At 37.2% G+C, this 13,454-nt stretch overlaps 2 protein-coding genes across 7 annotated transcripts in view; one reads left to right on the top strand and one right to left on the bottom strand.

Moving 5' to 3' along the window:
* Window positions 1–143: 143 nt before the first annotated feature.
* On the bottom strand, window positions 144–4,233 carry si:ch73-206d17.1 (tyrosine-protein kinase STYK1). Of its 4 annotated transcripts, none has more exons than XM_059527929.1 (10): window positions 4,139–4,233; window positions 3,856–3,934; window positions 3,585–3,734; window positions 3,271–3,468; window positions 3,007–3,188; window positions 1,950–2,033; window positions 1,650–1,867; window positions 1,522–1,562; window positions 1,318–1,414; window positions 144–1,196 (listed from the first exon to the last, which is right to left on the bottom strand). In XM_059527929.1, the coding sequence occupies exons 2-10, from the start codon at window positions 3,905–3,907 to the stop codon at window positions 1,025–1,027; spliced, it is 1,194 nt and encodes a 397-aa protein (XP_059383912.1). In that variant the 5' UTR covers window positions 3,908–3,934; window positions 4,139–4,233; the 3' UTR covers window positions 144–1,024. The 4 variants fall into 4 exon arrangements, with proteins under 4 accessions (XP_059383912.1, XP_059383913.1, XP_059383914.1 ...); XM_059527930.1 differs by having other exon boundaries at window positions 3,856–3,938; window positions 4,139–4,220; XM_059527931.1 differs by having other exon boundaries at window positions 3,856–3,938; window positions 4,144–4,214.
* A 1,059-nt stretch (window positions 4,234–5,292) lies between these two features.
* magi3a (membrane associated guanylate kinase, WW and PDZ domain containing 3a) overlaps window positions 5,293–13,454 on the top strand; it is a 144,895-nt gene continuing 136,733 nt past the window's right edge. Inside the window, exons 1-2 of one of the 3 annotated variants that reach the window (XM_059527902.1) lie at window positions 5,295–5,674; window positions 5,818–6,466. In XM_059527902.1, coding sequence (XP_059383885.1) covers window positions 6,160–6,466 — 307 coding nt within the window. In that variant the 5' untranslated portion in view covers window positions 5,295–5,674; window positions 5,818–6,159. Of the gene's footprint in view, window positions 6,467–13,454 lie in introns of all 3 variants that reach the window. The other 2 variants (XM_059527904.1, XM_059527903.1) reach the window with 2 other exon arrangements.

The following is a 13,454-nucleotide window of genomic DNA, read 5'->3' as shown; positions in this document are numbered from 1 at the left end:
GTATCATGCTATTTCCATCAAAACTGCAGGATTTTAAGCTTTGTGTTGCCGCAAAAAAAAACAGTAACTATAGGTTTAGTCAAACTGAGTCAGTTAAGATGTTGATCTGTCCCATAACATACAAAAAAAGTTGATCAGATAGGTTGCTTTTAGTTATTTTAATGAGAAAATCTGTCAAACTTAAACTGTCAGAACATTTAATTCAGCAGACACGGCAAACAGTTACATAAAAGTAGGTGCAAGACAAATATAAACAAATGCTTGTATAGAGATGAGGGACAATGAGGCAATAGAAAGCTAGAACAAAATACCCAAGTCTTTTTACATATAAATACTGAACTGCAATTAACATTTCCAATATTATTTTCAGTTTAAGTTCACATTTATTGACTAGGTCCTTTGACCTTTGAGAAAGAAATTGGCATACAGTAGATATAGTTGAACATGAGTAGGCCTATGATTTCTATTTTTATACCCCTCGCTATTGTTAAGAATAAATCTGTCATAACAGACCGCATGTCCTCTTTTTCCTGTGTATGTCCTTGTTGGGATTTCTAAAATGACTGGGTCTATAATGTCTGGAAATGTCCACAGACAGCATGCCAGCAGGAAAATAAAGCCAAAACCTGGAGTCTTTAGCCAATTTAGAAATCACCTGCCAGGACATACATGGGAAAAAAAGGCTACAGTATATGGTCACCCTACTTTAGATAAATAACATGGCTTTAGCCACCACTTTGGTTGAAAAAAAAATGACATAGGTTCAAAAAGCTTCTTATATTTTTGGTTTTACATTAGTAACAAATTAATTTAGCTGGAAGCATTAAGATTAATTTTAGTTGACCACTATGCATGCAATCTCCAGTTTCAAGAAATAGGGAGACCTCTAGTGACATCCTGCTCGTTGTGAAGGCTAGACTTTATTATTATTAATTGATGTCAGTCTTACTGGAACCTAATCAACTGTGCCATTTTCATGCACTGTAGAAATGATCAATGAAACGTTTCTTTGATTGAATAGATCTCAGTGAGGCAGTCCTGCTTTCCTCCTGTATTCACAGATATCCATTTGCTGTCCAGCGCAAAGTGGTTTTGTGTCAGCGAAGTATTTGTATGAGTCTAGAAGCCGAATAATGGCAGAATACACAGGCCGGTCCTTGAAGTTCCACATGCAGCAGTACTTTATTAAGTCATACCTGCAAGACATGCCAGAAGATGTCAGTTTATAAGATGTTTTAACATGATTTTAGATTTTCTTAAACACATGCTGTTTAAGCAAAACAACTATTTAGATGTTATGTAAAATATAAGGCTTACAATGGAGCTCCACAGTTTTCTGGTCTTTTCATTCGGTAATGGGCTAAAGTGTTTGGCAGCACTTCAGATGGATCCAGGTCAGGATAGGGAGGAGACCCTTTCAAAGGAGAAGGAAGGTAAAAATAATACTCCTTACTTGTTTGCTTCATAGTATTTTTTGATAAAAACAAATTGTCCCAAGTAACAACCTCTAACTAATACTACCCAGGGTTATCATCTCATAAAGCAGGATTCCAAAGGACCATCTGAAGAAGTATGACAGCACATTAGCACATTGGTCAAAGTGCAGTATTTGTTCGATAACTTTGTTGTTGTTGTTCTGATTGACTCACACATCACTTCTGTCTGTTAGGGGGAGCCTCATCATCCGTTCAGGGGCCTTCCATTTTACCGGCACATTGGCTTCTTGTTCTTTGTCCACCATTCTCAACTGTCGGCTCTTAAAAGCCAAATCCAATCCAGAGACTTTTACAGAGAGCCCTGAACCAATCAAAATGTTCCGGGCTGCGACATCCCCATGAACAATTCTGTGGTAGGAGTGTAAATAGTCCTAAAAAAAAAAGAATTTAGACATATCTCACAGGTGATTTTTGTTTTACTGCGTATGAGTACACACTGGGTAAACAACTCACCAGTCCTGCTGCTACCTGTTTAGCTACAAGATAAACAGACCTCTCTGAAAATATCTGGAAGTTGTCATTTGCGCCACATCTGTCCTGTTCAGTAAGAGTTACATTCAGAAATGAGTTATGAGATGTATATTTTTTTGTCAATTTACACTCTCAGAGAAAAAGGTACAAATGGAGCGGGCTCTCACTGGGGTGACACCCTAAGGTAATACCACTGAATTTATTTAATAATTATTCAGGTATCCAATAATACCTACAAATTAGTTCCTTAAAGGTATGTATTACTGCTTTAAAAGTATATATTTAAGGAAGTATGTTTCTGCCATGGGATAAAAAATAAAACGTTAATTGAGACTTTTTATCTTACAATTCAGACTTTTTCTTAACACTATAAACTTCAGAATTGCAAGATATAAACTTGCATGTAAACTTAAAACTTAGATAAAAAGTTGCAATTACCCATTTTATTTGTATTAAAAGAATATATATATATATATATATATATATATAATTGTGAGATATAAACTCAGAATTCTGAGAAAGTAAGTCAAAATTCAGAGTATTTAATTCCCATTTCTGACTTTTTTTTCATTTTTTTTTTCATCAGAACTGTGAATATGATCTATAAAAAGGCATCTGTTACATTTTGTATCACAATTCTGTATTTAAAAACTGAGAAATAAAGTGAGATAAAAAGTCGCAATTACACTCTTAAAAATAAAGGTGCTTCACAATGGCATAGAAGAACCTTTTTTGTCTAAACAGTTTCATAAAGAACTTTTAACATCTGAAGAATTCTTCAGATTATAAAAGGTTAGAAAGAGATGGTTCTTTGAATAACCTTTGACTGAATAGTTCTTTGTGGAACCAAAATTTGTTCTTCTATGAAGAACCTTTCAAACACCTTTATTTTTAGGAGTGTGCCTTTTTTATTTTATTTATTATTTTTTATTCTGTGACAGAAATAGGCTTCCATACATACTAGTATCTTTTGAAAGGGTAGCACCCCAGTGAGAGTTTTGCACCTTTTTTTCTGCGAGCATAATGTAGTTGTTTTTACCTCTCGAAGACTCCAGAGAAAATGCAGGAGGTTTCCTGGAACACTTGCCTCCAAAACCAGGTACATGGGCATCCGGCGTGTCTGACAGTAAAACATCTTGACTATATTCTCATGTTTGCTCACTGCTATGTGGAAAAGGACAAAATCCACAAATTCTGTAGCCTCCAGTTGATTTGACCCTTCTGAAACAAGAAGATACATCCTACAACATTTGTAGTTAAATTCTTCGAAGACACCTTTTCATGACTGATTCCTGTTCTGTACCTTTAAGAGTTTTAATCACTACAGCAGTGAATGTGTTGTCTTGTTTTAGCTGACCCATGCAGATTGGCCCATAACGTCCCATCTGAAGCGGCTCCACCCCCTCCAGAGTGCACTGAACAGGCATCTCCCAAGGATCCAGAGCATCCTGTGCAGGCCGCATGTTCCCAAAGCCTGTGTCCAAAGGTACAGGGTCCCCTTCTAAAAGTTGACCCAATATACTATTTCTCATGATTTGCCCTCAAAAAACCAATCACCAAATATTTGTCATCTAATATTTGCGAAACAACATGATAGATCATTTTTCCTTCACATACCATTTACATTTGAAGATGATCCTGTGTTATTCTGAGCTGATGCTCTTTTGGTAATAAAGCTCCATATTATCTGAGACACAAGGATCAAGGTGCTGAGAGCTAGCAAGCTTGGGATTATGATGACTGCCAATGGACCCGATCCTTCTTCATCTGTCCATCCATGCAAACACAAAGCAGAATTGTACCCTTGTTTAACAGCAAATGTGAAAGCATTAAACTATGTTAGACTTGATTGTATAAGTACTGAAAGAAAAATATGACTCTTACATACAAGAGATTGGGTCAGAGCTAGAGGAGCTGTTGAATTGGGCCTGTACAGCCATAAGGGTGTCCTTTTAACATTTCCAAAACTGGCTTGACAAATGACATTAGCACAATCATTTCAATAGAACGATCTTTCAGAAATACAGCATGTATGTTACCAGAACTGAAGTGGAAGACTTTGTTGACCATTATATATAAATATCTCCTATCTCTTGCTCCAAGCATGTTTTCCTTGCTGTATACATATCGTAGCTATATCTGTGTATATTGTGAGTGCATGTCATCCTTACCTTACCAGAATAAAGGTGAAAAGTAATCAAGTAGAAGCGACTTGTTTGAGCATAAGGTTTGATTTTGACTTTGAGAGCAATGACCGTGAGGTTGACTGACTGCCCACCTGACTTAATGATTAACTTAAGTACAGAAACATTTTAACTGTTGCCATGAGTGGTTTGCTTATCTGAATTGCAGTCAAATTAAGTATGTTGAATATTTAAGGTTTTTGTGTCTATTTTTTAAATAAAGGAATTTTAAATATATTTATAGAGGGAAATTTTTTTTGCTTTTATTTTGAAGTGAATAAATACATTTAGACTCTTGTTGTGTGTTGATATTTTTAATGATATGCCTATTGTCATTTATAGAGTTATTATTATTCAGTAATTTCATCAGATGTACATTTCATCTATACAGGAATTGATTGAAATCATTCGATTTGATTGCTGCTAATTCTATTACATATCTAGAAAAATATGGCAAATTAATATTTATTTCATTTCATTTATTCATTATGATAACTTTTTCCAGATAGTAAATTCTTGCCAGTAGTTCAGTAAGAAACATTTGCTAAATTTGTTAACATAGCGCAAAATGTAAAATTATTGCATTTCTATTGCCTCATCGTTTTGTACATACTGAACGTCTAAATATGCTATTTAATAAAACAAATAAATGTACATAGTTTTTAAGTGGGGCAACTTCACAAGTTACTCTACTCTATGTACCGAGTGCAATTCTATACTACAACAGCAGGTGGCACTATTATACAACAATGACTAAACTTAGCTTTAGTCTGATTTTAAACACTGATACAAAGACTGCTATAAAGTAGTATTTATTTGTGCCCCCTTTTTAAACCTACTCTTAATGAAAGAAAGAAATGGCATTCTGATATATTAAAATAACACTATATGTATACAAAAATCATGCTGATGTCAAAAAATGTGTAACAGGTGGTGTGAAAGTACAAAAAACTGGTTTACACTTACTATCATCCGTATAGGCTATAGACTCTAGTGTATAAAGACTCTGTATGAGCACATTTATTTTTAAGGCAGCAAGTACATTTTTCCTCAACATAACTTTTCTTTAACAAATTCCCTTAGGCCTGGCCATATTGCAGATGCTTTTTACGTTCAGTATTGTGAATAGTATGGGAAAGCCCGCCCCCTCGCTCTGATTGGCTGCTCTGCTCTTGTCCGCTCTGCGTGCAGTGGTGTCGGTGTGCGCCTCTGACAGTGGCTGGCTGCTCTCGTTTGGCGCAAGTAAGGTGAAAATGACTACAAAGTTGCAAAGCTGCGATTACAATTGATCACCGACTGGCGCTGACAGCTCCGCACAGACAACAACAACCCACAAAGAGGGCGTTTCTATCAAAGGTCGTCGGACAGTGGACCTAGTTTATATCGTATATTCCAGATCCAGGTACAGTGCTGTTCGTCGTTTCCCGTGAACGCGCCGGTAGCTGATGTCATTGGAACAGGTGCGCGAAAACCAAGTTAACAACAGTCGCCCTACATCGCGAGGGATTACACACGGATGTGAGTGTTTTTCTACGACGTTTAATTCATCAGCCGGTATTAGCAAGCGATTTGAGGCTTTATTATTTTTACGTGCCTGGATAAAGTAAGCTGTCCAGCCTCGGGTGGTAGTTTATTGCCATTTCCGTGTTTTCTTCCCCTGGAACGAGCTTGTTTGGACCGTTTGAAGACGATATTTGGCGACACTTCTTGGTGAGCGGTGAGGTCTACCATAGATTTTGTCAAGAAAACGAAGAGCCCTTTTATAATTCGTGTGAGCTCGTGATTAAATTCAGACGAATGTACGTGAAATTTGAATGCAGCATAGAGAGAATATAATTTAAGGACCGAGCAATGCCCACTCCGAAGTTTTAAAACGTTTCTTTTTTTTCCCCACCAAGACATGGGAATGAAGTCGCTTTGCTTTATTGCGCTCTAAACGCGTTTGCATAAGGAAATAACCAGTTTTTTTTTTTTTTTTTGTAAAGACTCGCTTACTGAAGGGATTAATCATGTCCAAGACGCTGAAAAAGAAGAAACATTGGTCCAGTAAAGTGCAGGAATGCGCTGTTTCGTGGGGTAACGCCGGGGAGCTCAGCGCCGTGCTGGAGATACGCGGGGGAGCCGAGCACGGAGAGTTCCCGCACCTGGGACAGGTGTTGCCGGACGCGCTAGTGTGCCATGTCGGCAGGCTACCTGCTCCCGGAGACGTGCTTCTGGAGGTGAACGGCACTCCTGTCAGCGGACTGACAAACAGAGACACCCTCGCCGTCATCCGCCACTTTCGCGAACCCCTCCGTCTGAAGACCGTGAAGCCAGGTTAGTTTGTTCATTGCTAAAACCAAAGCTACCTTCCGAGAAAACAGTTTGTCACACTACACTGAACCTGAGGTTTACCTTTAAAACATGAGTAAATGCTAGTTTTAAGCCTGTGTTTATGAATGTTTCATATTTGTAATTTTGAACGAGGACTTAGCGTCGCTTTTGCACTGCTTGTGCTTGAATATTAAGATGTTGTTTAGCAACAGACAGCCAATCACGGACTGCCTCAGTGTCCAACTTATTAAATATTCATAGACTAAGTACTGTCTGAGAAACTTGATAACTTGAGTGACGTTTAGATGAAAATGAATTCGTTTCATCATTCGTTTTCCTATTTATTAATGTGAAGCTGCTTTGAAACATTCTATTCTGTAAAACGCTATGTATTAAAGATAAATTGACTAGATGATAAAAAACAACCAGAGAGGATCTGGATTGCGAAGTTCCCACGAAGATATGTGACCCGGTGTTCTGACAAATAATGCTACCTATCAGATTATGCTACCAACACTGTATTTATCATACTGTAAGGGTAGGTTTAGGGTTGGGGTAGGTGTACATATTAATAAAGCCTCACACCTTATTAATATCATGCATGAAGCAAAATCTGATAGGTAACACTTTTCGCTATCGAATTATGCTACCATTGGTTTTAATGGGAGGTAGCATTTTTCGACAAGGCAGCACAAATCGACAGAACACCGGGACCACAAAAACATAAGGGTCATAAGGGTCAATTGTTTGAAATTGAGATTTATACATCATCTGAAAGCTGAATAAATAAGCCTTATATTGATGTATGGTTTGTCAAAATATTGAGAAACTCGCCTTTAAAGTTGTCCAAATAAAGTTCTTAGCAATGCATATTACTAGTCAAAAATTAAGCTTTGAAATATTTAAGGTAGGACATTTAGGAAAACACTTAATGGAACATGATCTTAACTCAATATCCTAATGATTTTTGGCATTAAAGAAAATTTGTAACAATTTTAACCCATACAATGTATTGTTAGCCACTTATGACTGGTTTTGTGGTCAGCGGTCACATAGTCCTGTCATTTTATTGACCTGATAAATATGTAAATATGCTAGCTCATAGTTACACATGTACAGTATGAAATATGGAACAAGATAACCGGGTTAAGAACTTTTCAGGTAAAAAAAACGAACAGTCGGGCAGCTCTCAGGGTTTTAGCCAACATCAACCTTGTATTCTATTACTAGCATTTGCTTATAATTACGCAGTTGGCATTTTGATTAAATGGGACTCTCAAGGAAAAAGTGGATTTTAACTGAAACCGTTTATCACAGTTACCACAACAGGAGGAAATTGAGACTATCCATCATGAGGAAGTTTTGGTACCACTGGATGCTTTCTGTTTGTGGGTAACCACAACGATATCATTAATTGTGTAGCTGGTAGATACTTCTACTTTCCATTAAGACTTTCAAGGTTTTTGAGCTGCTAAAGCCAGGTTACAAGTGTTTACAGGAGTAAGGGACTGCTAATCTTGTGTTTGTTGAAAATAAAAAAGGAGGATCTACAAAAGACAGTTGAGACCTGAGCTTTTAGGACAGGTGAGGATCACAGAATTCTATCATGTTTCTAACTGAATCTCCATGGTTACTGAACAAATAAGGTAGGAATCTAGAATAACGTTGCATTATTGTGAACCCCGACCCGTCTGTGGATCGTATTACAGAAACATCCTAACTCAGAATCCTATCTTATCTGTTTCAGCCACCAGAATTTCGGTTACGATCGCACTTGCCTGATCTTAACCTTAAGAATTAAGATTTCAGGAATGTGACTCTAGATTATATAAGAAGTTAAGAGCGAACCAGTGCATTTTATTATTGTTCTTTTAAGAATGTGTAACCCTTTAGTGTGTATGCATAGGCTAATGACACCATTATAAGTTGATGCTTTAGGTATCCATTCGGCTGGGAATTCTGTAAACTCTTTAAACATTTAGAGCTCTGAACTTTGTGTATGTAATCCTCTTTGCCTGCAGCACAGATGTCGTCTGACTTCCCAGCCTCCCCCTTTGCAGTTCTCCTCACGCTTCCTAATGAGTGTAAATTGGCATTAGTGAACGGGTTAGCATCAGATGTCTCTTACTGATTATTTGAACGTAGTGTGAGTTTGTTAAAGCTGCCAATGCCTGCAGCTTTGAACCGAGTCCAAGTCTAATTGATTCAATTACTCTCTTAAATCTGTGCGATGCTGTCTGGCTTGTGACTCAGCAAGAGGACTGGACACCTGAAAGCATGTATGCTGTTTGAAATGGACGTATGTTGGGATTACTTAAAAAAAAAAAAAGTTTTTTGCTGTCTTAAAGGATCTCTGTGACCTTTAGCAAATCTCAAAGTTAATACCCATTTTTTATACTGTATACTGTGTATATATATATATATATATATATATATATATATATATATATATATATATATATATATATACTTTAAAATTAAATAGTCAAAATACTAAAAACTATAATAGTACAGAAATTATATTAAAATAACACTGATTTAGATTTCCTTGTAGCATTTAAAATGATTAATTTTAGTTGGTAGATGTATTTTTTTGTTTAATTAGATAAAATTTCTCAATTTTATTGGACCGAACATGACACCGATTATCGATATCAGCTAGAATTGAAATAATCCAATTTTGTTTATAAGTGTAATAACAGTATCTTACCACTGTGACATACAGCCATATTAATATAAACATCACAATCATTGTAAATATATGGTAAATGACATAATATACCCCACAATCTAATCAAAAGAGGAGTCAGTCAAACAGTTATAAGCGGTTCTACTTTCAGACTCTAGGGACAGGTATAACCCTGCGCAAAAAACAAACAAAAAAGTTCAACTGCATTTCTTAAATGTTCCAGCATCAGAGGCCGTGTTGTGTACTGTATGTGTGTGTGTGGCTGAGTGTTTTCTCTCTGTCCCTCAGTTTATGTTTAATTCATACCATCTCAATCATTGATGAGTCCATAGAAGAGGCCAGCTCAGAGGGATCAGATGGTACCAGGAGACCATTTAGCCTTATATTCAAGCCGCAACTAACACCGGCTGAGTGCTCTACACTGCTGATATGTGGCCGGGCTCAAGGCTCCTAGGCCAGTCTAGAGAGCTCAGCAGAGCTGCTGCTGGCATTTATACTAAATTTAGTGGGATGAATTGTTTGCAAAGGTGTAAAATTAAATGAAATGGTAGAGCATGGTGAAGTCGTGGTCAAGTGTTGCTTAAGACAATAAGGAAACAATGGAAGAAAGGAAAATGCAAAGTTGAAGTTTGAAGGGTCTAAAGTTAGTCAACATAGTTTGCCATGTGTTTTCTGTGCCAATGAGTGCACATTTACTGAGCTTTTCCTTATCTACTTTATTCTTTCCTGCCCAGTGGACTTGTAGTTCATACTCATCTTTTCAGCCGTATCTATTCCATGGCGTGAAGCTTCTTGGCCTCCCACATATTCACTCGAACCTGTCATGTCCTCCTCCGTTTTTCCTGTTTTTCACCCCCACACCTTTTCTGCCAGCCCTCTTACATGCAGATATGTCCAAAAGACCACACTGAAAATATGGTTAAAATCCAGGTTTAAAACAAAGAAATGTTATGACATAGTGTATGTGACTAATAAATATTTACTATTTTGCGCATTTGTGAAGACCAGGTATTCAGTTACAATTCTAAAGGTCCAGCCTGCTCATTTCTTTCCCAGTGGAGGTCCAGGCAATACCTTTTTGAATGTTAGTACATTTACATGTGGACAGCAATAATACTTTGTAAAATCCTAAATAAAAAAAATCTTCAGGGACAAGGATTTTGGAGGTTAAGCAGAGGTGTCTGAAAAATCTTCTACAAAAAATATAAAATAAAGTGCATTCGGTGTTGCATATTAATATTAGGTGATATCCTACAACAGCATAAAAATATAAATGAACCGGAATGCTTGTGGTGTGTACAGCTATGTTGTTTTGACATGCTGTAGAAACTTTAAGCCTAGGTTGGTAAGCTTTGTTGTAGACACGTGTACAATAGATAGTTTGTAATATTACATTTCATGTGAAACGTGTGTTGGGAAAAAAGTGCATTACTTTGCAAAGAAATTTCTGTAAGCAGTCTCTGACTTTTGACCTTAATAGTTGCGAAATAGGCCTAGATTATATGTAAACAGATTTTTAATATTAAACACATTTCAGTGTTAGTTCAGGGATAGTTCACCCCAAAATTTTCTTTCTTATATTGAACATAGGAGATTTTTAAAGAGTGCTGGTAATCAAACAGTTGATGGTCCCCATTGACTACCATAGTATTTCTTTCCCTATGGACGCCAATAGGGACCTACGGTTTGGTTCTTCAGTATTCTTTAAAGTATACTCTTTTGTGTTCAACATAAGAAAGAAACTTATGCAGGATGGTGAGTAAATGATGACAAAATGTTGGGTGAACTATTCCTTTAATCTCTGAGGAGAGTCATTGGATCTGCTCCGTATTTCATAATCATGCTGTTGCATCAGAATAAAAAGGCACTGCTGTCATACATCCGGACCAGATGAAGTTTTTTATTTTTTATCACGTACATCTGTGAGATTGAGCTCAAAGCCATTGTTTGAATGCGTCCTTGATTGACCGCAATGGTGCAGTTTCCACACATTGTGTTAATGTGCAAGCGGAGGAAGAGTGAGGGAGTGTATCATTACTGACTCACAGGCTGACTTGCATTAGTCCTCCTGTCATGATGCTGTGTGGCTTTATGAAGCAGCAATTGTTTTGATACTCATAGTGTGTTGTTGGCTACGTTTTCTTGTGTTGATCTCATTGTCTTTACTTACACACTCTCCTGAGTCATGACAAAGGGTCAAATGCCTCATTTTATTAGACCATAAATTCAAATTTTCTCACTTTCAGCATTATTGGTGGTGGGTGGGGGGATGCTGTACCATTCTCCTTTTTCTTCAGCTCTGCGGTGTGAGGTAAATCTGTTTTGTTCTCTGCTGGTTGATTATAGTAGTTTATGGAGTAGACAGCTTTGTAGAACAGGGAGGAAGCTTTAAAGTGGTTTTCCTTTTAGAATGTTTGCAGCTTATGAGCGGTCTGTCACAAGCAGCTGCTCCAGTCATATAACTTTACTTGCACGTTTGATGCTGACATACACCTATAAAAGAGAACCACAGCTGCTTTAACATTCTGTGCAAGTCTGTTCATCTTTCTGAGGGCCTCTGGCTCATTGCTTAGTCACCAAACAACATTCATGCAATTTTTATTTTTTTATGTAAACACCCTCAGTTCCTTTCCCAAAGTTTCATACAATGGCAGAATAAGAAATACATTTTTCAGTGGTAATCATCTCCAGCGGCTGTTACACAGATTTGACAGGAGCAGAATGCATTTTCTCTCCCATCCTCATTTCATCCTCCCTTCAAACTGGCTTTTTTATTAGCTGTCCTTGTGTAATTGAAAGCCTGTTGTTTGCATGTTTCAACCTGCCTCAAAGAAGCAAATAAAACTGTTTCTCTTTTGGAAAAACTCACTTACTAGTGTGACTCTTCACAAGTTTTATTAATTTCATTCAAGATTACTTTCATATACTGCATTTAATTCAGTGATTTTAAATGAATAGTATAATATAATATAATATACCAGCACAAAAAGACAAAGTACATTATATTCAAGATATAGTCTTTTGAAAACAAGTAAAAATAATGTCCATATAATAACAACATAGACCCAACTGACTTTGACTTTATGTACAAAAAAGACACCTAAATGACATCTAACAGAATAAATTGTAAAAAGAAAGTCATTCAGCCTTGAAATGAGATGAAGTTGCGTAAATGATGGCATAAGATAAAAGAAGATAGTATGATAATAATTGGTAAGCAAACAGTTGGGAAAAATACTATGTGCGTGTCTGTTTGGTTACCAGCATTCTTCAGAATATCATCTTTTGTGTTCAGCAGAAGAAAGAAACTTTATACAGATTTGGGACAACTTGATAGTCAGTGAATGATGACAATTTTCTTTTTTTGAGTTAACCATCTCTTTAATGTCTTATGAATTGTTGCTACATAAGATATTTATCTTGTTTTAAGAATTTTGAGATATTTTCTTACTAGAAAACAGGTCAAAAAGCCTAATTAAAAACGTCATTTAGAAATAGCAGTATAAGAGATGTCACCACCCCTCTGAGAGAAATTCAGCAGGAAAAGCGACATACACTTCAGTCAACCTGTAGACTGGCAAGAGACTGATTGCAACATTTATGAGGTAAAACATAATTAGTTAAATTACCACTCCACCAAGCACATTTTCATACATCTGCATCTGTGGTTTCAATTTAAGTAATGTCTTACAGATTTCCTTGCTCCCCACATCATTCCATGGAACGAAAAGTACAACTGAACTGAAGTATTTTTGATGGTGCATCCTTATGCTGCCCCTCTGGATAATCAATCCCGAATCTGCTCACACACTCTAATCGCCAATGCATGAGGGTGGGCACGGGCAGCAGAGCCCAACATAGGAGCATCTGCTTGGAATATTAAGGCATATCTCAAACCTCTCCCCACAGAACCCGTCTCACGCACTCAACCCCTTTATCAGCCTCGCTGTCAGCGGGAGTATGCAGATGGGTTCTGTTGTCGCACCGGCACTTGTCACTGGAACATTCCACCATTCCAGCACTGTTTATCTGTCCGTGGAGTCTTAATGGCAAAGAATGGCATGAAAATGAGAGTGCGCCTGTAGAAACCCGGCTAAAATGTGGACATCATATAACTCTCTTTGCTGCATTGTTGTGGCTGAGATCACTGAAAGTGGCTTTTAGTGTTTATTTGAACTGATATGTTGTATGTGACTTAATTGGCTTGTATAAGATATTTATGCCCCCTAGAGATACGTGGTCAGTGTGACCCATGCCAGCATTAGCATTTAGCCCCTCCAGCTGAAATCCACATGGCAGATG

The sequence above is a fragment of the Carassius carassius genome, chromosome 37, assembly GCF_963082965.1.
Source record: "Carassius carassius chromosome 37, fCarCar2.1, whole genome shotgun sequence".
Classification (NCBI taxonomy): domain Eukaryota; kingdom Metazoa; phylum Chordata; class Actinopteri; order Cypriniformes; family Cyprinidae; genus Carassius; species Carassius carassius.
This window is presented reverse-complemented; position numbering and strand designations above follow the sequence as displayed.